Source organism: Mauremys reevesii, linkage group 1 (assembly GCF_016161935.1).
Source record: "Mauremys reevesii isolate NIE-2019 linkage group 1, ASM1616193v1, whole genome shotgun sequence".
Taxonomy (NCBI): Eukaryota; Metazoa; Chordata; order Testudines; family Geoemydidae; genus Mauremys; species Mauremys reevesii.
Genome location: NC_052623.1, coordinates 272,375,476 through 272,390,938, shown reverse-complemented (window position 1 = coordinate 272,390,938; position 15,463 = coordinate 272,375,476). Strand labels below are relative to the sequence as shown.

Below are 15,463 nucleotides of genomic sequence, written 5' to 3'. Positions count from 1 at the left end.
TTGTGACCGCTGTGGACAACGCTCTCAACTCAGATGCACTGGCCAGGTAGACAGGAAAAGGCCCGTGAATTTTTAATTCTCATTTCCTGTTTGGCCAGCGTGGCAATCTGCAGATGAGTGCAGATCTCATCAGCCAAGGTGACCATGATGGAGTCACAGAATCGCAAAAGAACCCCAGCATGGACCAAACGGGAGGTACGGGATCTGACGGCTGTATGGGGAGATGCATCGTGCTATCAGAACTCCATTCCAAAAGATGAAATTCCTAAATATTTGAAAAAATCTCTAAGGGCTTGAAGGACAGAGGCTATCACAGGGACCCGCAGCAGTGCCACATGAAACTTAAGGAGCAGAGGTGAGCCTACCAAAAAAACAGAGAGGCAAACAGCTGCTCCAGGTCAGAGCCCCAGACATGCCACTTCTATGATGAGCTGCATGCCATTCTAGGAGGTGCAGCCACCACTACCCCATCCCTGTGGTTTGACTCAGTCAATGGAGTAGCATGCAACAGGGATGCGGGTTTTGGGGATGAGGAAGATGATGATGATGAGGTTGAAGATAGCTCACAGCAAGCAAGAGGAGAAACTGTTTTCCCTGACAGCCAGGAACTGTTTCTCACCCTGGACCTGGAGTCAGTACCCCTCGATCCCACCCAAGGCTGCCTCCCGGACCCTGAAGGTGGAGAAGGGACCTCTGGTGAGTGTACCTTTGTAAATATTATACATGGTTTAAAAGCCAGTGTGTTTAATGATTAATTTGCCTTGGCATACGTGGCTAGTACAGCTACTGGAAAAGTCTGTTAACGTGTCTGGGGATGGAGTGGAAATCCTCCAGGGATTTCCCGGATGTACTCCCAAAGCCTTTGCAAAATGTTTCTGGGGAGGGCAGCTTTATTCCATCCTCCATGGTAAGACACTTTACCACACCAGGCCAGTAGCACAGAGTCTGGGATCATTGCATTACACAGCGTATGGTCCCGGTGTTTGCTGGCATTCAAACAACATCTGTTCTTTATTTCTTTGTGTTATCCTCAGGAGAGTGATATCATTCATGGTCACCTGGTTGAAATAGGGTGATTTTATTAAGGGGACATTCAGAGGTGCCTGTTCCTGCTGGGCTGTTTGCCTCTGGCTGAACAGAAATGTTCCCCGCTGTTAGCCACGCAGTGGGGGGAGGGGTGAAGTGATCATCCCAGAGAACTGGGTATGTGTGGGGTGGGGGGGTTAGTTGGGTGTGTGCTGCACGTTAACCCAAAAATGCAGCCCCTCCTTTTAAATTGCCAACCCATTTTGAATGGCCAACCCAATGGCTGCTTGGTATGGGAAAGAGGGCGCTGCTGTTTGAAACCATTCCCACATGTTATGAAGGTTAAAGAAGCCAAAAGACTGTGTCTTACCATGGCTGCCTACAAGCCAAATTCTGTTGCCTGGCCCTGCGTGAGTGATCTCTCACACCAAACGGGCATACCCTCAATAAGAGGCAAAATGCGACCTTGTACCGAAAGCACATGTGGTATGTAATGTTAACAGCAAGGTTTACCATGAGGGAGTCTATCCATTGTTCTCTAAAATGTGTCTTTTTAACTACCACTCTCCCTTTTTTTCCCTCCACCAGCTGCAAATGTTTCGATGCTCACACTATCTTCTCCTTCCCAGAGGCTAGCGAAGATTAGAAGGCAAAAAAAACGCACTTGCAATGAAATGTTCTCTGAGCTCATGCAGTCCTCCCACACTGAAAGAGGACCTAAATAATAAGTCTAAATAATAAGATGGGTGAACTAGAGTGCCTTGTGTTAAAGGAGGATATTGATATAATAGGCACCACAGAAACCTGGTGGAGTGAGGGTACAAAATATATTGGAAGGACAGAACAGGTCATGTAGGGGGGAGCGGCCCTATATGTGAAAGAAAATGTAGAATCAAATGAAGTAAAAATCTTAAATGAATCCATATGTTCCATAGAATCTCTATGGATAGTAATTCAATGCTCTAATAAGAATATAACAGCAGGGATCTATTATCGACCACCTGACCAGGACAGTGATAGTGATTATGAAATGCTAAGGGAGATTAGAGAGGCTATCAAATAAAGAACTCAATAATATTGGGGGATTTCAATTATCCCCATATTGACTAGGTGCATGTCACCTCAGGATGAAATGCAGAGACAAAATTTCTCGATACTTTAGATGCCTGCTTCTTGGAGCAGCTGTTACTGGAACCCACAAGGGGAGAGGCAATTCTTGATTTAGTCCTGAGTGGCGCATAGGATCTGGTCCAAGAGGTAACTATAACAGGACCGCTTGGAAATAGTGACCATAATATAATAACATTTAACATTCCTGTGGTGGGAAGAATACCTCAGCAGCCCAACACTATGGCATTTAATTTCAGAAATGGGAATTATGCAAAAATGAGGAGGTTAGTTAAACAGAAATTAAAAGGTACAGTGACTAGAGTGAAATCCCTGCAAGCTGCATGGACACTTTTCAAAGACACCATAATAGAGGCCCAACTTAAATGTACGCCCCAAATTAAAAAACATAGTAAAAGAACTAAAAAAGAGCCAGCGTGGCTTAACAACCATGTAAAAGAAGCAGTGAGAGATAAAAAGGCATCTTTTAAAAAGTGGAAGTCAAATCCTAGTGAGGTATATAGAAAGGAACATAAACACTGCCTAATTAAGTAAGTGTAATAAGTGTAATAAGAAAAGCCAAAAAGGAGTTTGAAGAACAGCTAACCAAAAAGGAGTTTGAAGAACAGCTAGCCAAAAACTCAAAAAGGTAATAACAAAATGTTTTTTTTAAGGACATCAGAAGCAGGAAGCTTGCTAAACAACCAGTGGGGCTCCTGAACAATCGAGATAAAAAAGGAGACCTTAAAGACAATAAAGTCATTGCAGAGAAACTAAATGAATTATTTGCTTCAGTCTTCATGACCGAGGATGTTAAGGAGATTCCCAAACCAGAGCCGTCCTTTGTAGGTGACAAATCTGAGGAATTGTCACAGATTGAATTGTCATTAGAGGAGTTTTTGGAATTAATCGATAAACTTAATAGTAATAAGTCACCAGGACCAGATGGCATTCACCCAAGAGTTCTGAAAGAACTCAAATGTGGAATTGTGGAACTAACAACTAAGGTTTGTAACCTGTCCTTTAAATCGGCTTCGGTACCCAATGACTGGAAGATGGCGTTACATTAGCTAATATTTAAAAAGGGCTCTAGAGGTGAGCCCAGCAATTCCAGACCAGTAAGTCTAACGTCAGTACCGGGCAAATTAGTTGAAACAATAGTAAAGAATAAAATTCTCAGACAGAGATGAACATAAATTGTTGGGCAAAAGTAAACATGGTTTCTGTAAAGGGAAATCGTGTCTTACTAATCTATTAGGGTTCTTTGAAGGGGTCAACAAACATGTGGACAAGGTGGATCCAGTGGACATAGTGTACTTAGATTTCCAGAAAGCCTTTGACAAGGTCCCTCACCAAAGGCTCTTATGTAAATTAAGTTGTCATGGGATAAAAGAGAAGGTCCTTTCATGGATTGAGAACTGGTTAAAAGACAGGGAGCAAAGGGTAGGAATAAATGGTAAATTTTCAGAATGGAGAGGGATAACTAGTGGTATTCCCCAAGGGTCAGTCCTAGGACCAATCCTATTCAACTTATTCATAAATGATCTGGAGAAAGGGGTAAACAGTGAGATGGCAAAGTTTGCAGACGATACTAAACTGCTTAAAGCAGACTGTGAGGAACTTCAAAAAGATCTCACAAAACTAAGTGATTGGGCAACAAAATGGCAAATGAAATTTTTTAATGCTTGTAATTTAACTCTGTCATTGCATATTTCTCTTTTTAAGATCTCACTCAGTTCCTTCCAAATTTCAACAGCATCAGCAATAAAACAGCTATTTCCCTGCATTTTGTTCAAGGCTACAGAAATAAGCTTCAGGGTACTCAGCATGTGTTCAACATTTCTCTTAAGCCCAATGTTGAGAACTTTGGCTGTGACAGTGCCATCTATTTTTTCACAATTTTGTTCATAAACTGTCATCAGTTTAGGCCAGTTCTTGATATAGTGCTCAAAACAGTCCACTACTGAGTTCCATCACACGTCTTTTGAGAGAGTTAGCTTGGTTCCTCTCACTTTTTTCAGAGTAACTGCTGAAAAGTGGTTGTTACGGAAATATTTTGCAATTTCAACATTAGCCTTTATTTCTGGAACACTGAAGTCTTTGGCTAGGAGGTGCATCAAATGAGCACTGCAACCATATATTATTAGGTTGGGACTCTTTTCACTCTCTTCTAAATAATTTCTTCTCATCTTGGATACATTTGCAGCATTGTCTGTGACTAAGCTGCGTACTAAACAGTTGAATTTTTTCCCCACAGTTTGTTATAGCTCTTACTGCTACTTCTTGTAAGTATTCTGCTGTTTGTACATTTCCTGATATATTAGTTGTTTCTTTAAGGAAGACATTCCCTTCTTCTGTTGTCACACAAGCATATACAACAGGATCATTGTGGACATTGCTCCACCCTTCAAGACTCTAGACCTTTTGCACACTGCTCAATTTCTTTTTCATACATTTTATCCAGCAATTTGCCTGCGACCTCTGCTCTCTTGGGTGGATTGTATCCTGGTGTTAATGAAGTGTGGGGTTCTCAATCATACGGAAAGGAGAGTTTGTTGTATAAACAAATCAGGCAATTTTTTTCATCAATTACCTCTTTTTGTAATCTGCTGGTTCTTATCACAAACTTATCTATGATTGTTTCTGGATTATGGAGATTTTTTATTTTCTTTTTGCTATAGGTGATAGACTGTGGCTATGTGACATACATTATGTGACTGAAACACTATCATTGGCAGATAATTCCGAAACTATAGAAAATAATCGTGATCTTGAAGGTGGATAGTCTTCAGAATCCTGTATGTTGAGGATGGATTCTCCTAAACAAAATTAGACAATGCAGTTATTTAATTATTATCAGACTGCTCATTTAGCGTTACTCATTGCATTCACTGACATTCAGTACTACTTTAAAGGTGAAATTGTAAAAGGAAGATCTGCCTATTTCAGCTATTTACTTTTTTATCACAATTGCATCTAAAATGATAGAACCATAGAGTAACAACTATATTTTTTGCTCAAACATGAGAATTCAAGAATAGTTCAGAAGAAAGACAGGGAGTCCTTAAGAAAGAAGTATGAAATAAAAAAAGTTTACCAACCTGAAGATCCTGCATGTTCAGACATCTTCAACGCAGCTTCCTTCTGAGAAGGAACACTTCTCATGATGTTGTTTCATTCAGGCGATCAGGCCTTGCATTTCTTTATTGCACTGTTTGCATTTTGCACGCATGCCTATCTTACCCACAGTTAGAGGAACTTCATTAAAATATCCCCAAACTGGGTCTTTTTTACGGCCGGCTGCCATTATAGGTTTTCCCTTCTAGTGAGAGAATGGCATGGTAGATCTCAAATCAGTGAAGGCTACATTCAGAAAGACCTCAAGACTTCTGGAATATTCTGCTCAAATAGTTTCACTTTTATTTTTACTGCTTGGATCCTCCCTTCTCACATTTATCTCCAGACTTTTCTCCTTGTCCAGATCTATTACACCCTCAACAATCTTCTGTTCATTGAACTTTTTGAAACTTTGCACTTTTAGAGAGAGGTGAGGGATTGACTCTGTGTACACAAATTTGCAGAGGGACGATAGGGTTGAGGTCTGTTATTTCTCATCTCTACATATTATTTATTTAAAAACATTTTTGCTCTTAACAAGCATGTTATCTCTGGAGACACAAATCCAGTTTGGAACTGCAAAACTAAGGATCACTGATGGTATCTTCTAGTCTGAGCACTGAGTCCCATTGGGTAGATAGAAAGATTAACCTAAATAATCTATACAAAAGCCCCTGGAACCCATAAGATTGGGTCCCTAATCCATGAACTATTGGAACTCATTTACAAAACTTTTCTTAACCATTACATGAATATATTGTCTCATACTATAGAATTAGAATTTATAATCCCTATTCCATGATGAGATATCTTTGAGCTATAATATATCTTAATTAAAAATATATTTAGATTGCTTTTTGAGGGAAAAAAACCTTTTTATCAAAAAAATCCAATTTAAATTAAAAAATTTTTTTTTTAAATCATTGATTTTTATCCACCCTGCTGCAAGCTGAGTTCACAAAAACTGACCATGTAGCAGTCAGGGTGTAGTGTGTAGCAGTGAAGGGTAACGAAGTGGGAGAGAACAAAAGTTAATAAACAGCGGTACAAGCTAGATTCTCCTGAAAACAGATGGTGCAACAGGTCCATTACCGAGCAGAACTAGCATCTCTATCATTAAGGTAGAAGCTAGCTTCCAATTAGAAGTCTGACTTCCAGCCTGCTCCCCAAAGCACATCTTACTCAAAAAAGCTAATACCCTGAATGTCACAACCCAGAACCATTTTACCTAGGGATGAGAAATTTCTCAAGACTGTTTTGACTCATCATATCTCCAAAATGACTTGTCCTACAAACACCAAATGTATATATTTATTTTGTTGGCCTTGCTGAAGAATAGATGCTTTCAATGTTTGGGGGTGGGGAGGAAGGGGTTGAGGGATGGAGGAGAGAAAGAGTTAGTGGACAACATGTAAAGATTTATAATATGAAGAGCTTGTGTGATGGGGTCTGTGTTCTGTGCTTCAGTAGGTAGGACAGGCATTAACTAGGAGCGTATAAAAACAGGGATACAAAGAGGAGGAAGTGGAAAACTGGAAGGAGAGGACAGCAAATACTCTATTCCTCCTTAACCTAGTGAATAAATGGGAAGCAACCAAGAACAACTAGAGAAGTTAATTATTGTTTTTACACTGAAAGTTTAATTTAGTAATTTAAAGATTTGCATGTTGCAAGATGTTCTCTTCCTTGAAGCAAACCAACTGTTTGCTGTTTTGCCTTAAAAAAAATAATCAACATGTTGAAGTAAAACCTGATCCTGACTCCCAATCAGTTAGACTACGGTGGAGAAACAGTCTGTGCAGAGGTGCATCAAAATGGCAAGATGCATTATTTTGCTTTATGCCCTCCCTTCTTGTAATCCATGGCTCCATTCTCACACTGGTACAGAGCTGTCTTTATGAGGCTATTACAGTAGGCTTTCAATTTATTTTTAAATGTTTGTAAGTATAATCCAACCTGCTGCTGACTGCATGGGTTCCGGAGCCTAAACTAGGGGATGCATGGATAAGGTTGAGGGCAGGAGACCGGGGGAAAGCATGAAAGGGTAGGATTTGTAGGAGCCATGGAGAGCTGTACTCCCTGGACTCAAAACGTGGGCAAGGGGCAATGAGGAAGGCAAGAGGTTTTGTGAAGAAATGCTTTGAACTATGCATGAAAAGAGCTAATTTTTTTTTAAATGAAGGAAATTCAACAAAAATCTCCATTCAATACAGAGTTAAGTTTGTTTCAGCAGAGTCCAGCTAACTTCCAAAAACAATATTATACTTTTTAAAAAACCCAAACACTACTACTAGAGTCTGAAAAAGTACATTTAAGGGATCCATACAGTCCTTATCTCACTCCACCTGGTTTGCAGTCAACCTGTTCAGCCTTAGCTCTGAGTGAAACATTCAAACCCTATGTGAATTATGTATTGCATTTTGAATCTTTCATGCATGATTTTCACAAACATACGAACAAGTATAAGCTGAGGAGCTAGGGTCCCAGCCTCATCACTTTTTCAGCCAGGCCAAACTTAAGTGGTACTAAAACCCCATGCATCAGGTCTCAAGGCCACTCACTCATATTTGGAGGGGCTGGCATAGGGGTTCATGGGCCAGGGGAATCAGGCTACTGGGGGGGATGAGGGAAAATGCCTAAAAGGCCCCCACACACTTTAAATGGCTTTCCACAGCCCCTGCATACCAGTTAAGTTTTGTTTGTACAAAAGTTAGTCAAAAACAATTATGTCACCCAAAAAGGGAACAAAAACAATACCAGTTGATTTAAGTGACATAGCTAATCAGAGATCTTAAATCATTAATTTCAAATACAGAGTAATCAGTTGAATACTCCCTATAAACAGCACTCAAATTGTGGAGTGAAATTTATCAAACTACTTCAATCCATATTGAATAGTGAACCAATTCATAAAAAATCCATGTTCTATTTAGACAAGTCATTAGAGGGTTTGGGTGGCAGCGGCTCCTGGACGCTCCTGAGCCCACGTCGCCAGCATTTCCTGCCAAACACCGGGGCTGGGCAGGCACTGCCGACCCCCTGGCTCGCTGCCCTTGTGCCCCGCAGAACCCACCTACACAAGCCCCTCAGCGCGGCAACAGCCCGAAGGCTGCGCCACCCACCAGCCCCTGCCCACAATCATGTCTTTCTACCTAGGTGCTGGCGGGGGCCTCAGCCCTGACACTCAGCAAGGGCCTTATCCTCACAGGGGCCGGAACTACTCCTATTTTACAGGTGGGAGCTGGGTACAGGGTGAATTGACTTGCCCAAGGGCACAGGGGAAGCCTCTGACCTGGGAAATGAACCAAGATGACCTGGCTTTAGTCTCCCCTGCTTCCCCCCATGCTCTGTTGTTTACACCATCTGGGGTCTGGTGACCCTTTGGGGGGCCATGAGCAGGTTTCAGGGGGTCCATCAAAATAAACCAGAGAGCAGGACTGGCATTGGAATCGCTGGAGCCCAGGGCAGAAAGCCAAAGCCTGAGCCCCGTGGTGCAGGGCTGATGCCACAGTCTGCGCAACAAAGCTTCACAGGGCCCCCTGTGGCACGGGGCTCCAGGCAGTTGTCTTTCTTGCTATCCCCTAATGCCAGCCCTGGCTTTTAAGCTACTGGATATGCAGAAAAACAATTGTGGCACAGGCGGGCCAAGGAATCTTTATAGCATTTGAGGGGCCTCAGGAAGAAAAAGGTTGAGAACCCCTTCTCTATACCATTCTTCCCACGGCTGGGATCAGGGCTGGCCTCTCTTCAGCTTCCCCTATGGATGCTTGTCTTCCACTCCTAAATCCTTGCTCTTCCTGCCAGAGGCAGGTTCATCACAGCAGCAATTTCCTGTATGTAGTGGGGGTCATGCTGTTATGCCTCTGACTTGCTGCTTCATCCAGTGGCCCATAGTGCCTAGTTCCAATTGGTGCCATTTTAACCAATAGTTTCCAGGTTCCTGTTCTTTTTAGGTGTGTTCAAGAATCACAAAGTGGCTGTTTGTCAGAAAAGCACTCAATAAAACTATGTATTTTTTACAAGAATGAGGCCATTCTTGAGACCACACATTTATCCTCAAAGAAAGACCAGTTCCTTATGCTGCTGAAAAAATATGTCCAACACACTCATGTCTCAGAAGGCGAGATGATAAAGCAGCAGCATCCCTCCTTTGCCCCCTGCAATCCAGATTACTTGTATGCCATGTAGATTGCTTGTCCTATTTTGGGTATTCCTCCTGATGTCCTAAAGCAGCTGTTGATTCATGGTATGCCCACACCTTGAATACTGCATGCAGTTCTGATTGCCCCCATTTCAAAAAAAGATGTATTAGAAGTGGCAAAAGTACAGAGAAGGGCAACAAATTATCAGGGGTATGGAACAGCTTCCATGTTCAGCTTAGAAAAGAGATGACTGAAGGGCATGAGATAGATGGCTATAAAATCATAAATGGTGTGGAGAATGTGAATAAAGAAGTTTTATTTATTCCTTTGCATAACACACAAACCAGAGGTCACCCCATGAAATTAAGAGGTAGGAGGTTTAAAGTCAACTTGTGGAACTCATTGCCAGGGGATGTTGTGACAGTCTAAAGTATAACTGGGTTTAAAAAAAAAAGTTGTTCATGGAGGATAGGGCCATCAATGGCTATTAGTCAAAATGGTCAGGGATGCAACCCTATACTCCGGGAGTCCCTAAATGCTAGAAGCTGGCACTGAAATGCCAGGAGATGGATCATGTTATAAATTGCCCTGTTCTGGTCACTCCGTCTGAAGCAGGGCCGGCTCCAGGGTTTTTGCGGCCCCAAGTGGTGAAAGAAAAAAAAAAAGGCTGTGATCGGCGGCAGCTCCACCGTGCTGCTTTCTTCTTCGGCAGCAGGTCCTTCCCTCCGAGAAGGACTGAGGGACCCGCCGCCGAATTGCCACCGAAGAGCCCGATGTGCTGCCCCTTCCCCTTGGCCGCCCCAAGCACCTGCTTGCTGAGCAGGTACCTGGAGCCAGCCCTGGTCTGAAGCATCTGGCACTGGGCACTAGATGGACCATTGGTCTGAACCAGTATTGCCATTCTTACTAGGACTCTTTTAAAGGCTGTCACTGTAGTTTGTGTGGTAGCTTTTTCATATCAGATGATCTCTCGTTCAAGTCACACACCAAGGCTTCGGCTCATGCCCAAAGCTCACATTGCAGTGCTGTAGCAGTAGCAGGGATGCAGCACTACTAAATATACCATCCTTGTGGAAAACTGTTTTGTCCTTGTTGCTAGTCTAGTTGAATAAGAAAAAGAGGTTATTGCAGTTCTATTAGTCAGGAAAACATTTCAAATTTTAGTCTTTCCTTTGGTTTCCCTATATTTTCTAGCATCTCCAAGTGAAGGTCCTATAGTGCTGCCTCAGGTGCAGGATATTCATTTGTTCCTCATTTACTTTAATCAAACCCATAGCAAGGTATTGTGTTCTAATGTTAGTTGTACTGAGATATGTTTCGAGCTACATAACACCACCACGGACTATCTTCAGTCCATGTAGATATGCCATCACACAGAATGTATACAGAGATGCACATGGCCAGCGGGATTGCAGGCACATGCGCAAACAGAAAGGGAATATAGACAAGCAATGCAGTTATGAACAGGAAGTGCAGATGTACAAACTCAATAAGAGGAAATGTAGATGCTCATTAACCAAAACACAAGGCTCTCACTCTGATCAAAGACAGCTGTAGGTTGTATTTGGTGAGATGACCTCAAATGAGCAAGTGAAAAGTGCAACCAAAATCTCCTCCAGGTGGGGGCAGAAGTATGTCTCACTAAGCCATTTGGAATGCAATGCCGTGCAGTTTCTTTTTAAAACAAGCAGGAGATATTTGGGATTAAATAGCAGAAGGGGAGAAGATTTCTGATAGTAGAGGGCACTTTGATCTAGCAGACAAAGACATAACAAGATCCAGTGGTTGGAAATTGAAGCTAGACAAACTCAAATTGGAAACAGTGCATATTTTTAAGTGAGGGTAAATGAATATGAATTTGCCATGATATATGTGGCAAGGAAATGCACAGGACTGGAATATGTGGACAGGAGACACGATAACACATGCCAACTGATTCATCTGTGGTGTAACTACTTAAATCAAAGGACTTATACAGGAATTAATGACCCCAATTATGCATGAGAGGAGAGATCTAATAAAAACTGCATTCAGGGACTGTACATATAATACATTGGTGGCTGCACATATGAGGTCTGTGCTAACCTGTACATGAAAGGCATCGAGGATGGAACCCATAATATTTATCTCCAAAAACATAGTTCATTGCCACTTGAGCTAAGGGAGAATCTCTGTTTAGTATAATAACATAACAAGTTAAACACTAAGTTTAAAATCATGATAAAGTAAGACTCTACAGAGAAGACTTTGGGAAATGGGTCGTTGAACAGCTGATCACATTTAAAAAATATTAGACAATATCTTTCAGTCTCAAATGGATATTTTCTCTTTCCCCAAATCAGGGTGGATGTGCCGGGGTGAAGCAATCAGGTGATTGGGAAAATGCAGCAAGCATGGAGGCAACTACATTTTGGCATCACAGCAAAGGATCTATCTGATAAAAGCCAAGTGGTAGAGACATTTCCCAAAGACAGAACAGTCTTGTTTTTCCCCCCGAGAGTGCCAGTCTCCAGCTTCTGTGTAGTATCTTCCAAAGCCTGTACATGGTTTTTATGTCACACTAGACATCCAGTTTTACAGCTAGGTGCTGGAGTTTTCTGTGGTGGCCAACTGCAGGTACTCTAGGGTGCCTTTTCGGTAGCTGGCCACTCGGGAAGGCTCATGCACCGGGACCCCTTCAGTTTGCCTTTTCTCCAGACACTCTGTTATCATCCCTGCTAAGTCATCTTGCAACCGCTGCTGATTCTCCCTGGAAATAGCAGAAGAGGAAAGATTTCAGTGCCTCATGTTGTACAGGTAATGGACCCTCAGTTCCCAAGCCATTTTTAGACAATTCTATCTTGCCATCTTTCCAGAAGCCCTCCATATACTAATGAGATGGAACTGATTCTAAGTGGATTTAGAAATCCAATTCAGGGTCTACTTGTGACAGTTTCTGACAATATGGGTTACTGTCTCTGCCAAGGAAGTTTGCGTTAGCATCACAATCTCCCACCTGTATTGTCTGTGAAGTCACTTGGAATGAAGAGGAGAAAAACCTGAACTTGATTCACAAGCCTAGTTAAAACGGACTATGGCTCTGACTCTATGACCAGACCCAGTTTCAAATACCTGTAATATTCAGCTGCAGGTGTCTCAGAATTGCCACTCTGCCAGAAATTCATGGGACATGTATGATTTTCACAGGTATGTCCCATGCAGAACAATTCAAAAATTCCCATATATATAAGATTGGTGCCATATCACAGAGTGAAGACATAAGCATGACAGATAGCAATGGGTAGGGTCTGAGGGATACCTTCAAACACACCTTCAGAGGGAGTGCCAAAACTCTAAAGACGAATCTCTCTATTGCTCTTTTTAAAAATTTCTTTAGGTTAAAAAAAGTGCCTAGTTAGAAAAGAAATGTACTGAAGAAAGTAGGCCAGGAATCTCACTTCCTAAGCCCACAGATGAATGTTTGAAGAACAAATCTCTCAAGAGTGGATTTTAAACTATCCAGAAAACTAGATGCTCTCTGGTCTGGAAAGACCCTGACAAAAATCACCTCTTACCCTGAGAGAAGGGCAGTCCCTTCTGCTTCAGGTAGATATGAATGAATGGGAGGAGTGGTGAACTTGTGGAATAGGACATGACCTAATTCTCAAAACTTTTGCAATAAAAATAATAAATAGTATTTTACATTTATTTAGTGCCTTTCACCCCAAAAGAGCCCAATGTGTTTTACAAACTACCATATACAGTATGTAAAGGAATTACTTCAATCTGTATTGAAACACAGTCACTTCTGAGGTGGATCACAACAGCTGTGTAAATAGTACACAGCAACAATACACAACAGGATAGGAGAGGAAGTGAAGAAGAACTCCATATCTCACTGAAACTATTTGGAAAAATGTAATCAGCTAGACTTTAATTTGATCTTGTCGCTGGAACTAATGCCCTTTGTATTGAGCAAAGTACATCTTAAATTACCACAAGTGGTCAGGAACTCAGTTTTATGTCACTTCTGAAAGGCAGCACTTCAGTGTCACTACACCCCTTTACTTTGGAAAATGACTCAGTGTTATTTCAAAAGGAAGACTGTTACTTACTTGGGTCTGATTAAACCAGGACATCAACCTAGCATTTTTACCTGGAGCATGAGAGGAGTTACCAGAAACTCAAGTTTTGTTTAGAAGTTTTTAAAAATTATGTCTCTAGACCTTATGCCTGTGAAGGTAATCTTCAAAATGAGAACCCAATATAAACAAAGAGGTTCCTGAGTCTGCAGACAACCTAAAATGGTAACTAAGAGGTGTGAACTGCTCTCATTCATCTCATTTTGGTACAGAGTCTGAAGCTTAGTGATGACAGTTTAATGTTAGTGTTACTAACTGTTTCACTACTGATCAAATCATACAAGAAAAAAGAAGGGAAATTACATAATAAAATCTGCACATTCTATTGTGATTGGCATGTTATTTTAGTGTTAAAAGTGATTGGAGCTCGGACAGGGGGTAAAGTTTGGGAGAGTATCATCGCTCTTTTTTCCCCCCCAATCTGAACCTGCACCTACTAAATCAACACTCCTTTCTGGTGAGTTTTCCTTGAATGTCTCTCATCCAAGGCCCTGATCCAGTAAAGTATGTAAGCCTATTAGCAATCCCAGAACTAATGCTATTATGTATACTTGCATGTGTTCATATACACATACAAAGCTCTGTCCTTGTCTCCATGGGTCCCGCATTTCCTGGCAGATTTCACTAGCCTCAGAAGCTCACTGTGACCCTCCACATAGTCCTTCTCTCTCTAGAGGCAAGGGTCACAGCCTACTGAGCCATTTTCATCATAAGCCAGCAAGAGAGGTGAGGAGAAGCAATCCTCCCTTGCACAGTTTCTGTTGTCTCCCAGTCTCAGTGATTAATCAAGGGGTGGGGGAGCCCTGGTGCACCCTCTACTCCAAGCTCCAGCCCAGGGACCCTAATAGTATCAGCTATAGTAGCTGACCTTTTAGAAACAGGACACATACAAATCCCTGGGCTACTTCTCTAGAGCAGCCCCCACTTCACCCTTACCTCAGGGCCTCCTTCCTTGTGCCTGATATTGCATGTACTGCTCAGTCTCTCCAATAACACAACTTCCTCCCACTACTCCTGACATGCACACCCACCCAACTAACTGGGAGGTTTTTAACTAGTTTCAACCAGCCCCTGATTGGCTTCAGGTGTCCCAATCAACCTAGCTGTCTCCACTGCTTTCTGGAAGGATCTTAATTTGCCCCAGGTGACTTGATTAACCTGGAGCAACTGCCATTTGGTTACCATGGATTTGTTTAGCCTGGGGCTAACATACCTGTTTCTCACTACTTTCCTATAGCCATCTGGCCTTGCCCTGTGACAGCTATTATGTATATTTGCATGTGTTCATATGCACATACACTGCTGTGTCCTTGACGTGAGCCCAAGGAATACCAACAATTTTGTGGGAAAAAATGCACTTCAGCACTTTTGGTGAAGGCTGAAGTGCAAGGCCTGAGAGCTTTTTTCTCCCTTCCCACAAATAAAGAACATCTTACACAGAAGGAGGTGTTGGGAGATTATACTGCTGGTCCTTCACCCCTGTCAGCCAGTAGGTAATCTCAGTTCCTTTGCCCTAATATGTCAGAGAAGAGAGAAGCACAATTTAGGGATTAGATAGGCACAATGTATGATTTATATGTTTTATGTTATACTGTATTATATTATGGTTGTATTGTCTTTGCTTACTGTATGTAACAGGCACCCAGAGCATAGGATAGGCACCTATCAGATTTTATAAACTGAAACAAATAAATGTAACAAAGCAAAGGTGAGCAAATTAATAGGTCTCTCCCACCAGGCCCATTCACCACTGCCTCCTCTCCAAATTTTTATTACCAATGATATGTTTTACCTACAGTACTTCCCGGACATCTGTTTTGCCTTGACTTATGCCTCAAATACTTTTTCAATGGCTATATTAATTCTAGAGTGGTGTCTGCATCACCCTGTGGCTGTTACCAACAGATACGTCTCTCTTGCTCTCCTGCTGTTTGTTTAAGACAGGTGAAC

At 41.9% G+C, this 15,463-nt stretch overlaps 1 protein-coding gene across 2 annotated transcripts in view; it reads right to left on the bottom strand.

Annotated features, from left to right (window-relative positions):
- Positions 1-11,356: 11,356 nt before the first annotated feature.
- LOC120373686 (heat-stable enterotoxin receptor-like) overlaps positions 11,357-15,463 on the bottom strand; it is a 77,160-nt gene continuing 73,053 nt past the window's right edge. The window contains exons 27-28 of one of the 2 annotated variants that reach the window (XM_039492426.1): positions 14,950-15,026; positions 11,357-12,141 (exon numbers count right to left, since the gene is read on the bottom strand). In XM_039492426.1, coding sequence (XP_039348360.1) covers positions 11,973-12,141; positions 14,950-15,026 — 246 coding nt within the window. In that variant the 3' untranslated portion in view covers positions 11,357-11,972. Of the gene's footprint in view, positions 12,142-14,949; positions 15,027-15,463 lie in introns of those variants that run through there. The other variant, XR_005585652.1, reaches the window with a different exon arrangement.